This window comes from Larus michahellis, chromosome 2 (genome assembly GCF_964199755.1).
Source record: "Larus michahellis chromosome 2, bLarMic1.1, whole genome shotgun sequence".
NCBI lineage: Eukaryota > Metazoa > Chordata > Aves > Charadriiformes > Laridae > Larus > Larus michahellis.
Window position 1 is genome coordinate 112,280,297 of NC_133897.1, and position 15,790 is coordinate 112,296,086.

At 41.9% G+C, this 15,790-nt stretch overlaps 2 protein-coding genes across 15 annotated transcripts in view; one reads left to right on the forward strand and one right to left on the reverse strand.

Annotated features, from left to right (window-relative positions):
• The window catches only part of MPPE1 (metallophosphoesterase 1), a 32,876-nt gene extending 25,312 nt beyond the window's left edge, over positions 1 to 7,564 (forward strand). For 11 of the 12 annotated variants that reach the window (XM_074576611.1, XM_074576605.1, XM_074576607.1 and 8 more), the window contains 6 exons: positions 126 to 206; positions 2,073 to 2,181; positions 3,137 to 3,208; positions 3,320 to 3,442; positions 4,202 to 4,342; positions 5,776 to 7,564. In XM_074576611.1, coding sequence (XP_074432712.1) covers positions 126 to 206; positions 2,073 to 2,181; positions 3,137 to 3,208; positions 3,320 to 3,442; positions 4,202 to 4,342; positions 5,776 to 5,958 — 709 coding nt within the window. In that variant the 3' untranslated portion in view covers positions 5,959 to 7,564. The remainder of the gene's footprint in view (positions 1 to 125; positions 207 to 2,072; positions 2,182 to 3,136; positions 3,209 to 3,319; positions 3,443 to 4,201; positions 4,343 to 5,775) is intronic. The other variant, XM_074576614.1, reaches the window with a different exon arrangement.
• A 71-nt stretch (positions 7,565 to 7,635) lies between these two features.
• Positions 7,636 to 15,790, reverse strand: part of GNAL (G protein subunit alpha L) — a 201,640-nt gene continuing 193,485 nt past the window's right edge. For all 3 annotated transcript variants that reach the window (XM_074576599.1, XM_074576600.1, XM_074576601.1), the window contains 2 exons: positions 14,608 to 14,675; positions 7,636 to 9,602 (listed from right to left, as the gene is read on the reverse strand). In XM_074576599.1, the coding sequence (XP_074432700.1) occupies positions 9,456 to 9,602; positions 14,608 to 14,675 (215 nt within the window). In that variant the 3' untranslated portion in view covers positions 7,636 to 9,455. The remainder of the gene's footprint in view (positions 9,603 to 14,607; positions 14,676 to 15,790) is intronic.

Genomic DNA, 15,790 nt, shown 5'->3' on the forward strand with positions numbered 1-15,790 from the left:
GAATACGTGGTGTAGATAATGGAGCAGCAAACCCTGTCAATGGTCTACAAACTGTAAAGCAGCTGTGGCAGGTGACTTACAATGCCCGTTTCTTACCTCCGTTGTATTTTTCCTCTGTGACGCAGAATGACTACTTACAAGGTAAATCGATTCGAAAAGGTTTTCAACTTTACTTCAGGAAAACTAATAACTCGAAAAGGAATAAAGTGAGTATATTTAATTTCTCCCCTCCCCCCTGCCCCAATCTTTAGAGTAGCGATTACTGAGCTAGTACACCTGAGTGATGAAAACTGAGAACTGGAAGTGAAAATTCTCATTAAATAGTATGGGAATGCTTAACTTAGAGCCTTTTTTTTTTTTTTTTTTTTATTTTGTATCTGGCTTGTGATCTGTTAAACATCAAACACTTTGTACAAACCTGTAGTTTGATATGGAGCGGAAGCTGTACTTTTGAGCTAGGTGAATTGCAACTATTTCCTTTTAAATGGAAAAGTACTGTGGCGTCGGAATCAAATACTGTGGTTTGCCTTTTTACTTCCTTGCAGCTGGTAATGACCCATGGCCTTAAACATAACGGAAGAGTAGGATTCAGTAAAGAAACACAAACAAACCCCCTGAGTTAAGAGTTTCATTAATTTTAATAACTTCTTTAGTCTGCAGAACTTAACTCTTGTTTGAGGAATTTGGGAACGTAGCAGTTGCTGGTCCACAGTTTTTCCACAGGGTGGGGTAATAACGCACAGGCTGGTTTTGGCTTAGAGTAGCCCTTGTTAACAGGCCTTGTTCTGAGAGTTGCGTGTCTGTGGCTGCAGTTGTCTGCCCTGGGGCCTTTCCGATGACGGAACGCAGTAGCGGGATGGGGGAAAGGCATTTGTCTTTAAACATCTGATATGCGAAGGGAAGACCCACTGCTACTCTGCCTTTGGCACGTGTGCCGTCAGGTTATAATCACTCATGCAAATGTAAAATTCAAAACCTGTGGGCTTACACTGGGTCCCTCAATTAAGCAAGCATTAAAAATATTCTGAACAGGTCTAGAAATGGCGTGTCTTTTTCAGGAAGATCTGTCAGCTTCATGAAAGCTCAGTACAATGCTGTTGTTTATCATGCAGGTCCTCTAGATACGTATTTCATCTATTTTAAAAAAATAGTTATTAAGGAATATCTCCACGTCCCCTTTGATAAAACGGCACAGGAGAATTTTTGCATGCAGTTGCAGATGGTATGTCTTGTATCATATTCATTGACTGAAATGAGCTGCATTATGAATGAAATGTTCCCAGATAAACTATTTTAGGAAGAAATATATGGTATAAAAGCAGCTTAATTTGATAAAAGAGAATTAATTTTTTTTGGTTTTGACCAGTATCACTTAAGTGGAGGCATTTGGCTTATTTATGTCTGTAGAACATACTGAATTGAACTGGGAATGTATCTCCAGTCCTGAACGAGTCGACTAAGCAGGAATGAGTTTTGTGGCAGAAGTTCAAAGTTGACTTGAAATCTTCAGGGAAATCTTTTTCTATTACAAACAAAATACTGTTTTCTGTGTGAGAGACTGCAGAGCACGAACCTAAGTTTGTTGAGGGTGGCCGGCCAAATGCTGTTTTGCTTTTCAGTTGTTCTGAAGAAATCAAATGTCTAAAATGATGTCTCTGAGGTCTAAAATGCGTGTGGGGAGAGAAGCAAGTTCTCCTTTCCCTCAGAATTCAGCTTAGTGGGTTTCTAACATTCCACTAAAAGAATACCACTTAACTATCTGTTGTAATGTAAAAAAAATCTTGAAGTGTAAACACGAAGCATAGCATACAGTATATTGTGCAACCTAACTAACAACTGATGATAAAGCAGCCTACCAGGTAGAGAAACAGCTACAGTGCAGATACTCAAAAGAGGATTTATACACATGATTTCGGAAGCTGTTACGTTCCGCTGTTTTATTCAGCTGCATCCAACTTTGGAACACTTGCATTTTATAAAATAAAGTTTATCCCACACATGCGCATGAATAGCAAAAGATTTCCTGTCCTTCCCACTTTCCTTCTCTTTGCCCAATCCCTGCTGTTTTCCAGCTTTGTCATAGTGAACAGCGTAGCCCTGGAGGGTGATGGCTGTGCCGTCTGCCGTACCTCAGAGGCAAAGCTTGCGGCGCTTTCTCACAAACTGAATTGCTCCCAGCAGGTAAGAGTTTATTAAAGATCTGGTTAGAGCCAGCAACTCGGCTGCTGCAGTGAGAATACTGATACTGTGGCAATAGTCAGGATATACCTAAGACTCTCCTGAAAAAAATCTCCTTCAATTCATACTGCAATTTGTTACCAAATATTTCTTTGCCTCATTTGCTGCTTACTGTTTTTACTTAACTATCAACTGCGTTGCGCTGTGCTAATGGTGTTAACTTCCTTGTCAGTGCTGCCAACAAACTGGGTGTCATTTCCTCTGTTCCAAGCAATGGCAGAAGTTCTGTAACCCTTCCTTTGGCTTAAGCTACATAATAATCCCTGCATTTATATTTATGTATATTGTTCTGGTTTTTATCCTTTAAGCTAGCCTATTCTTTTAGTTTTCTTATTCTGCTGGAAGTCTTGTCTTGATAGCCTAGTAATGTTTTAATTGTGGTGTTGTTTTTTTTTTTTTTTTTTTTTCCCCATCAAATCCAATTCCTTCTTGTATTTCATTCCTCTTCCCTTTTCCATAGGCCGACTGGACTCAGGGTAGGCAGCGTGATTGACTGGGTTGGCAGTCATTCAGGAAACCAGCTCCCAGTGGAAAAATTGCTATACTCTTCACCGCCGTCTCTCTCGGGCTGCCCTAAATCTCCTTTGCTTTGTTTGCGCAGTGAAATTCTGCTGTTGCTTTCTGCATTCAGAAAGAGCACAACCATATACAAGGGCATATACAGAACGCGGAATTAAAGCATTTCCCCTTCCATCCACACTAGAGGCTCTTAGAAGTTTATACAGTGGACAGTATTTAAAGCCTGCATTCTGAGCCAATACTGTTTTTTGGAAAAACAAAACAAAACCACAAAAAACCAACCCCAACCCCATAAAACGTAGCTGTTGTTCAATTCTCTTCCCCACCCCTATGGGACCCAAAGGTGAAGACATTATGTATGGGTTGATTTTATTCACAGAAACCGAATCATTCTGACAAAAGGTGCAGTGATGTGGAAAAGCTTCCAGCTTCAGCACCCATCCTTCTACAGGTGTGTTAGAAGTGGGGTGAGGCAACACGTTGACGTGTTTTTAATGTATTTATTACTGTTCCAGAAAGGCTGCATCGTTAACAACTGATCCTTGCTTTGAATGTCTCCCAGCATTACCCTCTCTATCGGAAAAGTGATGCTGAATGCACTGGAGAAGATTCTGCTCCTCCAGAGGAGAAGAACATCCCATTTAAAGAAAAGTACGATGTACTGTCTCAAGAAGCATCACAAAAGGTTTGATATATGAGGAACTTGAGTATCGGTGGGTGGGAGAGGGACACGAGTGTAGAGAGATATATATATATATATAGATTAAAAATTTTTGGAAAGGCTGTTAGCTGAGACAAACTGACCACAGCTGCTCCTGCTTTAATGAGGCCTTTGAGAGGCTGCTTGTTAGAGCTGCTCCCCTGAGGATCACCGCGATCACGGCCTTGATTTGGCTGCGTTTCCCAGGTACAGGCCGTAAGTCCTGGCGCTCTTGAGTCTGCTGCAGTGCTCTTACCTCCTGCTTAGCATTTTGTATGTTATGTACCATGTAGATTATTGACAAACCTGGTAGAAAGCCGCTATTTCCCATCACTTTGAAAGCACTGCTTTTGCCGAATTAGTAACTGCAAGAAAATACTCCCAGAAAATCTAATGGGCAGCGCTTCCTTCTACATAAATGGCTTCACTCAAGACTGGCAGTACAAGATTCTCCCTTAAACAAGAAAACAGCATTGCTTTACTAAAACCAAGGGTTTTTTTCTATTTGTGATGTCAACGGCATGCTATTGCCTTTGTTTTTCTGATCTGTACGTCCAAAAAAAAAAAAAAGTCCAGTATTTGGGATGAGGGCCAAATGGGCATGATTAATGTTACAATATCAAGACATGTCTTACTGGAAAACAGAAGCTAACACAAAACGCTTTGTAAGAATATTAGAAGTCTTAAGCTTGATTTCTTTTTAGTTATGACTTAATTTTTGTGCTTTACCGTTTTGTATTCTAGCTGATGTGGTGGTTTCATCCCCGTTTGATTCTCAGTGGGCACACGCATAGTGCTTGTGAAGTGCTGCACGCGGGGAAAATTCCAGAAATCAGCGTCCCGTCGTTCAGTTGGAGGAATAGAAACAATCCTAGTTTCATCATGGTAAGTTTTAATTTTTTTTTTATTTTTGTCAGATAACTTTCATAAATAAATCAACATGGCAGTCAGCTATATTTGAAAACTGATTCTACCTGTAAAAACAAAAAAAAAAATAAAAAAATTGCCTACCCACCCAACCCACTCAGTACACTGCATCCGCTTTATAAAGTACAGCTGTGGGAGCCACGTGTTCCGTGTGGTACAAAGCAATGCTGTTAAAGATCTAATTAGTATCTGGGTACAAGCATCTAACATTTTCTTAGAAAGAGGGTGCACTGTAAACTATTGACTTGTAAAAATAATCAGTATTGTGCACTGAACAGTAGAAAGACTAGTTTGGCTTGGTTGATTTACCAACTCTGAAAACAAGACCGTATCCACCTCACACTCTCGCGCGGTGATCGTGGTTTTCAAACTTGTGCATTAACCGCTTCACGCGGTGAAAACGTTTGTCACGTGCCCACAGTCTGCCTCCTGCTTTCCAATTCACATTTTATACAGCGTGTTGGTTACGCTCTCGCAGGGAGTTCCAGTGCTCAGTATATCCTTAGAGGTAAATCAATTAGTTTCCCAGTTCAAAAATAAAACAGAACTCCTAGAAACTTGGAGGAAGAAGCAAAACCTACAATCTGTTTACGGAGTAGTCTGTGACTTGGGGGGGTGGGGTGGGGGTGGAATCTTTCATGTGTTTTTCCTGCTGTTGAGTTTAGGCTGCTCAATACACTGATAACCCCAAACTTGACAATTCCTTTTATGCAAGGGTTAATATTTCTTGTTGAAAGTAGTTCTGTTTATTCCATATTCCTGAGAGTAGCTGCCTTCAAACTACACACGCTCTCTGCACACGCCACACAGTGCATCTTCACTGCAAAACAAGAGGTTGGCTAATTAAAGCTGCATCGTCTTCACTACTGTTTTAACGCGGCCTCGGTCCGTTGTAAACTTTTAATTTGAACTGCAAAGTCAAGCCAAAAACCCAGTGAAGCTCTTTTGTTGTTTGGAATTTGGATTAGCCAACGGGTTTTTTGCAGCATGTACCGGGTAGGAGGAGGGCTTGGCGGGGGAGGAAGGGGCACGTTCACAAAACCTAACTTTTGCCTGGGAAGGCTCCTTCCAGGTGGAATTACAGCAGCTAAAGTTAGGCTTCTCTTGAAGGCAGATCAGACGAGGAGCCCAGCTCTCTATTTAGGCTAGATGGAACACAGGGAAGATTGGCCTCTGGGCTAATGTTGGCCTGGTGAATATTCCAGTTAGTGCCCAGCACTGCAAGGTACGGACTCTTCAGCCCCCTGGAGAAGGCACTGGTACTAGGAAACTGGCCCCAACCCTTGCCACCCAACACAGAATTTAGGAATCAGAGATCCGCCAGCCATGGTGTTACTCCTGCTTCGGAACGCACTGTAACAGCAAAGTGACAGTCTTCGTTTCTTTTCCAGGGCAGCATAACACCAACTGACTTCTCCCTCCAAAAATGCTTCCTTCCGTATGAGAGCAGAGTCTTTACTGTATACTGTGCAGCAGGTGCTCTGCTTGGAATCCTGATACTAGCTCATTTTCAGCTTCTCACTCCACCATTTTATTTTGCTCAGCGTTTAATCAGTAAGCATAAAGCAGTATGAAGAGCCAGACATCTGCATTCAGTCACTGAAATACCAAAGCTGAGAACAGTCAAACATCAGACTATATTCATGCCAGCAAATGACCTAATTTGATTGCTAGTCTGAAGGCAGGCTGCATTTACACATACCATAGAAGTCCTATACAGCTGATATGACTACTACAGGATAAATAATTAATTGAAATGAACGTTTCATGCTGTACAAAAATACTGTATTCTACAATCGAATGAGTCCTTTTCCTGCTATAATTTTTGTATCAAATATGTATATTAAAAGTGTAACTGTACATTATGTAAATTCTATAGCCTCATCACTTATCTGCACTAGTGTCTTACCCTGGTGGAGGCTCAGTCCTGCAAACTGGAAACGTTTCTCTGTTTTATTGCTGCGTGGCCCTTCTAATGTCATACTTCTGTTTGTTAGGGTCAGGCAGAAACTAGATACATCAGCACTGAGAGGTGCGGATTTCCATAACCTTTTTTAGGATGTCATATGTGAGGGACTGTGGTTTAGGACAAGAAGTCTTCCAGTTCCTGACACATTAAATTGTTAGCTGACTACAATTTGCAGTTATCGTCTACCAGACAACAACGGGAAGAAGCTTGTGGATCCAGTTTGCTGATACGCACTTGAAACCTGCTTAAAAAAAAAAAGTAAATTAGGGTGACACCTCAAGCTGCTGTTTTTAGAAAGATGTGCTATGATGAGCTTAAAAAAAAAAAAAAAAAAAAAAAGAGGGCCCTGTTGCATCCCAGAGATCTGTGTGGTGAGGGGCCCTCCGCTTGCCAATCTTCTGCAAGAAGGAAGGTCAAATACAGCTGCAGTAACATTCGCCTATGCCTTGGCCCTCGGTCTACGGGCAGATAGGGATAGGAATGCCTGTCGGGTTAGATTCCTGCAGGGCTGCCAAGTTCTGTTAACTTATTGTAGAGTCGCATTTGGAACCGCACTAGCTCTTCCGTGGGGAGGCGGAGGCCGCCAGCCCCAGCGGAACTGGGCCGCAGCATCCCCCCAGCCTGGATGGCAGCATGGAGGACGTAAAATCTGAGCTCAGCGTCTTTGCCTGCCGTGTACGAGGGAGGACGCGACAAAACCTACCGCTTCTCCCCACCCGCCCCAGAAAAACCAGAGGGACTGCATCACACCAGGACCAGCTTTCCCGCTGACGTTCCTGCAGAGGCTGGGAGCTCGAACCCCACCTCCCGGGCTGGAGGCTCTTTTTAAGGAAAAGACTGTATCTGTTGTTATTCGCTCTACTACTTTCTTTGGCATGGGAAGCGAGAGAATCTTTGCATTCAGGAATTTTGTTTATTATTAGCTTATTCCACCCAGCCTTTCATTTTCGGGGAAATATCTAATGACCCAATTGAATGTGCAGATATCAAAGTGTACACGTTTCTGGGAAGAGGAAACGATCGTGTTGCAGTATCTAAAATGGGATTTTTTTTATCGTCAAATAGAAACAAGTTCTCGACTCATCTGTAATCTGAATTTAAAAAGATGACTGATTGGGGTTTATAGGAAAAAGTTAATCAAACCTGCTGATTTATATGCCAGTGGGGGCAAGGTGTTAGCTCTTTCTCTCTCCCTAAATTTCAAATGACGTGTGTGTGTGGGGAATGGTCCGAAGTGTGGTAAAACATTCTGTAAAGTAATGTAGTCTAACACTTCTCTAGGTTTCTGTTATTGCAACTGTAATTTTCGACATTTGTACAGGTTATCTTGGACACAGGAAAAGTATATAGTCACAGACATAAAACACCTATGTATAAAATATAAAGCAGTGTTATAGTTACTAAAAAGGACATGCCTTATTGCTACAGCAATTCTTGCTTTTTATATATTGTACTGTACCACAACTTGTTTTGAGAATGTCATTTGCATAAATTATTCAAGTTTGAGAAATATTCACACATTTTGATTCTACAATATTTAAAATAAAACAATTTTCTAATGTGTCTCTTTATTAAAAGAGAAATAAAAATGTCATCTTGTAATTCTCTTAGGCCAGACACGAGGGTTTATACACCTTTTTTTTTGGTTTTTTTTTTTGTTTTGTTTTTTTCTTCTTTCTCGCTATTTACTTGCACAATGAAAGCCGCTGTTGGTACAAAGATTGAAGAGCTCTATATAATGGTGCTTTACACATTCACAATCGGTCTGTGCAATTGTGAAGTTCTATGAATGACCAAAGAATTACCAAACATATTTTCTAAATATAAAGGAAAAAAAAAATAATAATCCTCGGTTCCCATTAAAACAACACCAGGTTGCAATTTGGACACTTGAATGAATTCCAATGTTTTAAAGCTGAGACTTCAAAAGAGAAAGGCATGTTTGCTGCAACATCCGGTGACTGTAATACCTTACTTGGAAAGGTAAGTGGTTAATTTGCATAATTTATAATTTTTATACTAAAGAGCATTTTTATATAAACCAGAAAAAAAACCCCTAAACTCTACAGATAAAGTTCTTACCTCCAGTCACTGCTGCAGGTAAGGTTGACATCAAGCTGTACAGCGCAATCAAAAACATACTTACATCTTAGCTCATTTTACAGGTACAGCCATAATCAAGGCACAAAGATCTTCTACAAGTATTTTTCTTCAATAAAGTTGTACAAAATAATATTACATTTTACAGTCTGTACAATATAATAAACCAGCAGTAAAACAAAAAAATATATATAGGGAGAGGACCGTTGTCCAAGAATGATCAGAACTAAAAGGATCATTTGTGGACAGCACAAATAACGTGAGGGTGGTAAATTTTCTGCCTCGATGCAACAGGCTGAAAAGTAGCTGTAATTCAAATGCCTGAGGTGTGCAGAGACGCTTCGCTCCAAAACCCCAGAAAAATTGCTTTGTCTTCGCTATTCCTCTCATTATCTACTCTACTTCCTGTGCCAGTAACGGCTTAAAAGAGGAGGTCACTTTATCAGTTGACCTGCAACTCAGAAATGCTAAAAACTGTGACAGAGTAATAAATATTGTGGTGCTGCTACATTGTGTGTCTACTTCCTCAACAGTATTTAATAACCTGATACAAAGTGCATTAATCTTTTTTTTTTTTTTTCACCCATCAAGTACTCTTCAATGTCATGTTAAAAAGGAAACCCACACAGAGGGATAGCTACGACTTTAGTGTCATCCAGCTGACATACCAGTTTGAACTGACGTTAACCTGCTGGAAAAAAATTTAGCAGGTCGCGTTCAGTTGGAAAAAAACAAAACCTAAGGGACCAGAGGTAGCCGAAGGGCTTAGTGGAATGACGAAGAAGTGGCATGTCAAAATAAAGCACAAAAATAGTCCCAAAAAGCATGAAGGAAAACCAACCCAAACCTGCTTCAAATCAGCTTTAAGGTTAAATAATTAAAGTAAACAAAGTGAAGAGACTGACATTTCTATAGTATATTCTTCCACCCTGTGTGGGGTAGTAGCAAGAGAAAGAGTAAGGAGCAAAGAATTTAAAACCACAGGTTCCACGGTGATCCCCCTCACAAGAGTTCGTACTGGCGGAGATGCATCCTTTGAATGATGTCTCGACAGTCGTTGAACACTCGGCGGATATTTTCTGTGTCCACGGCACATGTAAAGTGGGGGTAGCAATAATGCCGACCGTCTCCGCTGGCTGTACTTATCCTCTGTGGAAAAAGTCAGGAGAAAAAAAAAAAAAAGATAAGGGTCAGGCGCCGTGCCACGAGAAGTTTCACATCGCAGTGGTCTCGAGACTTAGGGAGTACCAAGAAACCTGGGAAATTCTGTATATAGATGATTAAAATGAGTAAATAAAGAGAAGGAAGAGCTGTCTAGACCAGCATGAATCGCAAATTTGAAACAAAGCTAAAAAAAGTTATGGATGATATTATGGGACCAGTATATTACTACTTTGTAAGAGCCACCGATGCTATTGTCATTTGCACAAGCTATCAGCTTGGTGCTGCGCAGCTGATCTGTAGGGCTGACGGCACTGCAGCCTGCCACGCATCTGTCCCAGGATTTTTTTTTTTTTTTCCTCCCTTTTCTTTTTTGGCGCCATCGCGTGGCAAATTTTTGAACTCTTGTTTTAAATCGGTGAAAACCACAAAACTGAAAACCTCCCAGGTGTGAAGGTAATAGCAGCGGAGAGCAGCACCCCACTGCTGCTGCTTCTTGAAGCTGAAGGCCCCGACGTTCCCTTTCCTTCGTGCAACTATTAGGCCAGCTGAAGACCTGGTATCATGCCTGAGCCCAGACCATGGTGGAACTGCCACTAGAGTCGACGGGTTCCCCTTGAATCATAAAACATGCACAAATCCAGTAAACATCAGATGACGCAGAACTGAGTATCTGCAAGGCTACTGCGTGACTTTTTAGGTTGCTAACTTAAGCTCCAGCATCACTTCACCTGTGGTTATCTTGTTAAAATTCCCCAGGATCTTAAAAATATTAAAAAAAAAAATCATAATTTTGTTCTGTACTACTATAGGACTCATAAATCTAAATCCATTCTAGATCGTTATCTTGAAGAGTATATATGAGATGTCATGAAAGCAGAAGGTCAATTCTTGGGATAATATTTTTTTATAAATCTTTTCCGAATGTTATTACAAATTATAATGGCTAAACAACAAATCCCACTGTTTTCTTTCTCTCTGGCTACGCTATATATTTTTAATACAGTGATTTATTTTATGTGTGGGATTGACGTTTTAAATACCTATAGCTACAGATACACAAAACCATAGACATTTAGAAGCCCCGAGTCTTAGGCCAACAAGAAATTGCAAATTTTTTGCAGGTAACATTAGCTATTCAATGCTAATTAATTAGGGGGCTTCTAAATGTAGACTAAAAATTATTGTCGTCTTACTGAGCTACACTCAATATCTAGTTCAAGGATTTCCCTCACGAAAAAATATTAATTTCATAACCTAGCCAAGTGATGAGTAAGTTGTTCAGACTATATTTAAAGCATGAAGTATACTAAACAATAATGAAATGAGAAAAAAAAAGAAGTTTTACAAATTATGCAATGGTGGCAAAATGCCGAAACTCAATTACAATGTAGATTGTATTTGTCTGCCTGCAGGACACAGGCTTCCAGACCTCCCAGGAAGGCTTGGGGAGATCTGTTGTCATGTGAAGTCTGGGAGAAATCAGGCCCTTGGGAACCTAAGGGCTGGAAAGACAGTGGTGTGCATGGACAGTCACAGCGATACTGATTTTAAAACAGTTGGAAGCGCAATAGAGCTTCCCTTTTTTGATACAATAGCTGCTTTATGGTTTTTTTTGCCGCCTGCAAATCTGTTCTATATGACATTGGTATAATGCTGCCACTCAGATGCAGCGAGGACAGACTGAAGGGTTTGTTTTTTTTTCCTCAGAGAAAAAAAAATCATCCCCAAAATGACGGTCCAGTCTGCCTTCCAAATACTCCTGCACTTTTTCATTCTTCACTCGCAAGCCTCGGAGGAGGCCAGCCCTGGCTGCAGGGCGCTGTGGCTCTTTTGCTCTGCACCATCTGAGACTGAAGTCTGTATCTGCAGCCTCCAGCCCCTACTGCCACCTTGCCCCCCTCCCTCCCAGTGCGAGTCCTTCGCAGCACGGTCCCAGTAGGCTGTAAAAAGTGCGTTACCGTCTCCGTGTGGTCTTATGTAGTGTAAGGATGCCAGAGGGGGATCAGACTCCTGCTCTGACATGCTCTTTCTAGGACTAAACGTTATACGCTGTCAGTGAGGGATAAGGTACCAACGCTTTCAGTGCCACCCAGATGCGGGCAGCAGGGAGCACACCACCCTACCAACCCCATGGACAATCTCTGTCTTGAGTTTTTGGTAAAATAAGTGTTCTTTCACTAAGTGTTTGCTTGTGTTTGTCATGCACGTCTATGGGAGTAAGCCGCCTACAATGTTCTGGCGATACCTGGTTACCTATAAAGCATGGCAAAGGATGTATTTTCAATATGTTAGGGGTTGTTTTTTGTCCCCTAACAGCTCTGTAGTTCTCTCATTTTAGCACAAATGCAATATTTTCACCCCTCCTCAAAACTCATTCTGAATAGTAGCGTGTTACTTAGCACTGGTTCAGAGGGGAAAAAAAATATCCCCTGGGACAGCAACGAAAAGTACATTTACTTTCCTACAGCACAAGTGGGAATATTTAATACTGGCGTCCCTATACCGCAGGGGTCAGGGTGACAGTTTTCAAGACTATTTGTGTGTTTGAAGAGCAGCTCCTCCACCTCCCAGATTCAGATTTTTTTTTAAAAAACAGCATGAACCAGAGGCTTTAACAGGGGCTACCTATACACTGGGGATGTATTAAAACAAAACAGTGGCAGCTGGAAGAGCCCTGTGTACAAAACACCGAAACCGGGCTGGGGAGTAGCACGCTGCCTCTGTGAAGAGCTTGGGAGGCGAAAGGATGTGCCTGAGCCTGATGAAGGAGGATTTCCTACCAGATACGTCCTGCCAGCCCTCACCCACCGCTCCCCCTGCCATTAAAACCCTGCCGCCCGAGCCCCCCGAGGCCACCGAGCCCGACGTCAGGAGCCCGTGTATTTTGCCTTCCTAATACTCATATATCACCACGTAGCAACAGTTGCTGGAAATGTGTTTGTATTTAAACTCTTCCCAAAATTTTTCCGATTAACATGCTTTGAATTTGCCAGTAGCAGTGCCTACGGCCAGGGAGGGGTTTTAAGGGGTGCAAGCGCCATGGTGGCGATTTTCACACACATCCAGGCCTCACGCAGACCCCCTTCCATGATAAAAATCGCAATAAAGCTTATAAATGAATAAAACCAGATTTCTCTGCATCGTGTCTGAAAACGTAACAGGAAAAGATCATACATGAAGAGACCTGGAAAGAAACGTATAAAGCAGCGCCAAGAAGGCCGCAGGTAGAAAATACACACCTTCTCTTCCTTGCACCTGGCTCAGGACATCAGAGCCCTCCCCAGTCCGTGTGCTGAGCTTGTTTTCCCTGTCCCCACTGTCCCCTCCTCTCCGAAACCTTGTGCCTGACCCCATGAAACTGGAAGTCGCCGTTTCTACTCGGCCTTCGCCCACCTCACCTGTGGCCTCCATTACTCGGGCCACAGGCAGGCTGTTCAGATCACTCAGGGGAGCAAAACCACCTTGCTCACAAAGCTCTCATTCCACACAGCCCAAAAGCTTAAAGCAGCGGTTGAAATGACCACGTCCCTCGGCTTCTTTTCACCGAGAAACCCAGCACAACCCCAGGAGGGAGACAAACGAACGTGGTTTATGGAGGAGATGCTCTCTGCCCGGCCTACGGCGGTTGCGGGGAATAGGGGGAAACCCCACATTTCGGCCGGTGAGTCATGGCAGGTAAGGACCTCGCCCTTGATATGTTGTTGGTTTTTTTTTTTTTTTAAATAATTAAAACAGATAAAGGTGGGGGGGTTTCCACCCTATTTTCCCCATGATTTGGTTCTCTTGGACCCTCCTTCCAAGCTGGACACCGTCACCTGCTTCACAGCATTTCAGCAGCACTGCAAGAAAGATCTGGCCTGAAGCGGGCTTTTTTTTTTTTTTTGTAACTCTTGTGTTAATACAGCACAATCTGACGTTTTTCCTCATAAGCCGGAAGGTCAAGGTGGTGAACGGAAATCCCCAAAGCGTGAACACAGTTAATTGCTTCTTTCTTCCTTGTTGCATCAACAGCTGTAAATCCTAACAACCCTTGAAAATGCATAATGACTTTAAAATTCTTAATTCTAATCATTAAATTTGTTCTCTCAAACACCCCCATACAGTTTCTACCAGTCGGGCCAGATGCAGAGCGCGCCGAGCTTTGGTTCCGGTCTCCGTTACTGCTTTGCACTGTTGGAACAACTCGATATGAGTGAAGCCATAGGTGATATTGGATTAAGCCCCTGTTTCTGACAGCAGCGCTGGGCTGTGGTCGTGTGCCTGAGAACTGCTTGTATCTGCAAAATGCAGACAGAACCTCTTCAGCTCCAGCTTTGGAGGAAACCTTAATTACAAGCATAACTATGACCAGACAAAGAAACCGTCTTACGATTCCTCAGCAGGACCATGACACCAGTCCTAGGGTGAGGCAAACCTCCTGGCTGGCACAACAGAAATCTTATTTAAGGATAAAAGCTGCTTTTTTGTTCATTCCCTCTTGGCAGCTGACCACTGCCAAGGCCCTTGGAGGAATGCAGGATTAAAAAAAAAAAAGCCTCTTTGCTTAAACATGGACTGGACTGATACACAAACATTCAAGGCAACAACCAGTAGCATCTTAACAGGCAGACAACCACGGAAAACCCAGCTAATTGGCAATGGAAACAGTGGTCAGCATCATCCCCCTGCGCAGAGAGTGAGGGCTGCCGGCAGCCACACCAAACCTGGAATCAAGCAGGCAGGCACGCGGCCGTTTTCAGCTCTAGCACTTGCTGTGTGATACTTTGCAGAGCAGGTGACTTCTATATAAAATGGGCTAAAACGGGCATTAAAATGTGCAAGCAGTGGGGAAGGTTCTGCAAGATGGACAGCTGATGAGAATTAGGGAATTGCCAGGCATTCTCCTCTCCTTCTAGCTTTCTGCAAAAACCCGTCAGTTTTCCCTAAATAAGCTATGCCATCTGGCAGTATTTCCTAAGACAGAATCACACATAAGATCAAAATTACTCACTAAAAACTCATCCCGGATGAAGAACTTGGCTCTTGTGACTTTGGGGTCTTCTCCTGCATCTGGTGTTGCTGTTCAATTAAAAATAAACGACATCAGAAACATGAAAAGCAAACAATCATCTACTTTTCATAATAAAAAATTTAACAAGGAGGAAGTAGTCCTTCGATAACAGAAATTAAAAAATCAAATATCCACAGGAGATTCCTGATAGGTAATTCTAAGATGGAAAGGTATTGTAAAACCTGAAGTAAACTTCTATGCCTTTAACATCTTTCAGGGACCTGAAAATTGCTGAAATCATTGCAACAATGTCATTGGTCATACCATAGAGGGGCTTACTCACATACACAAGTTTGTTCACATAGATATAAAACAAGTGGGAGTTATGGTTTAACTTTTATCAGAAAACACGACCAGAAAAAGCAGCTGAGCTGTTCATTTTCTCTTGAATAAGCCTTCTGCAGGCAGGAATTTGGGTTTAAAAATGATTCCAAGATTACAGCTGAAAAAAATGATAGCATCAAAAGGTCTTTTATATATATATATATATATTTTATTTCCAGGACCCAAGTCAGCAGAATACTTAGATACGCTGCCCATCAAGGGGCCTCAGATTAAATTCTTGTTGAGCCACTAACTGTTGGCAGATGAAGTCGCCTCTATCTAGGCCATGTAACAACTATAGTTACTGTAAGTGTAAAAAAACAATACAGTGACGAGACAACCGTCAGTGTGATTTCTCCTCATCTAACATATCAGATCAGATGCCTATAAACATAATATGGTAAAGGGCAGAATTTATCAGAATATGGAAACGTATTTTTTACGCTTATTTATAGCGCTAGGGGTAAACATAGAGCAGCAGCACAATCAGCAGCATCTTAACAGTTCAGTGCTGCTGTTCTTAAATAATGATGTCAGCTGAAATTAAAGAATAAATGAACAACTACTGGTTAAAAATAGAGAGCTGCTTCATGTGTGAATATTCAGGATCACTCTGGATATCCGCTGTGAAATCCCACTCAGAAACACCAAAAGCTACTTTATTCTGACAACTGGTTTACTATAAAAAAATGCTGAAAATTTACCCAAACTCTATATATGTGGTGTATGTTTGGGAAGGGGAAATTTGGGTGATGGTGACAGAAGATTTCCACTGAAAGGCCTTAGCATTATAAAACTG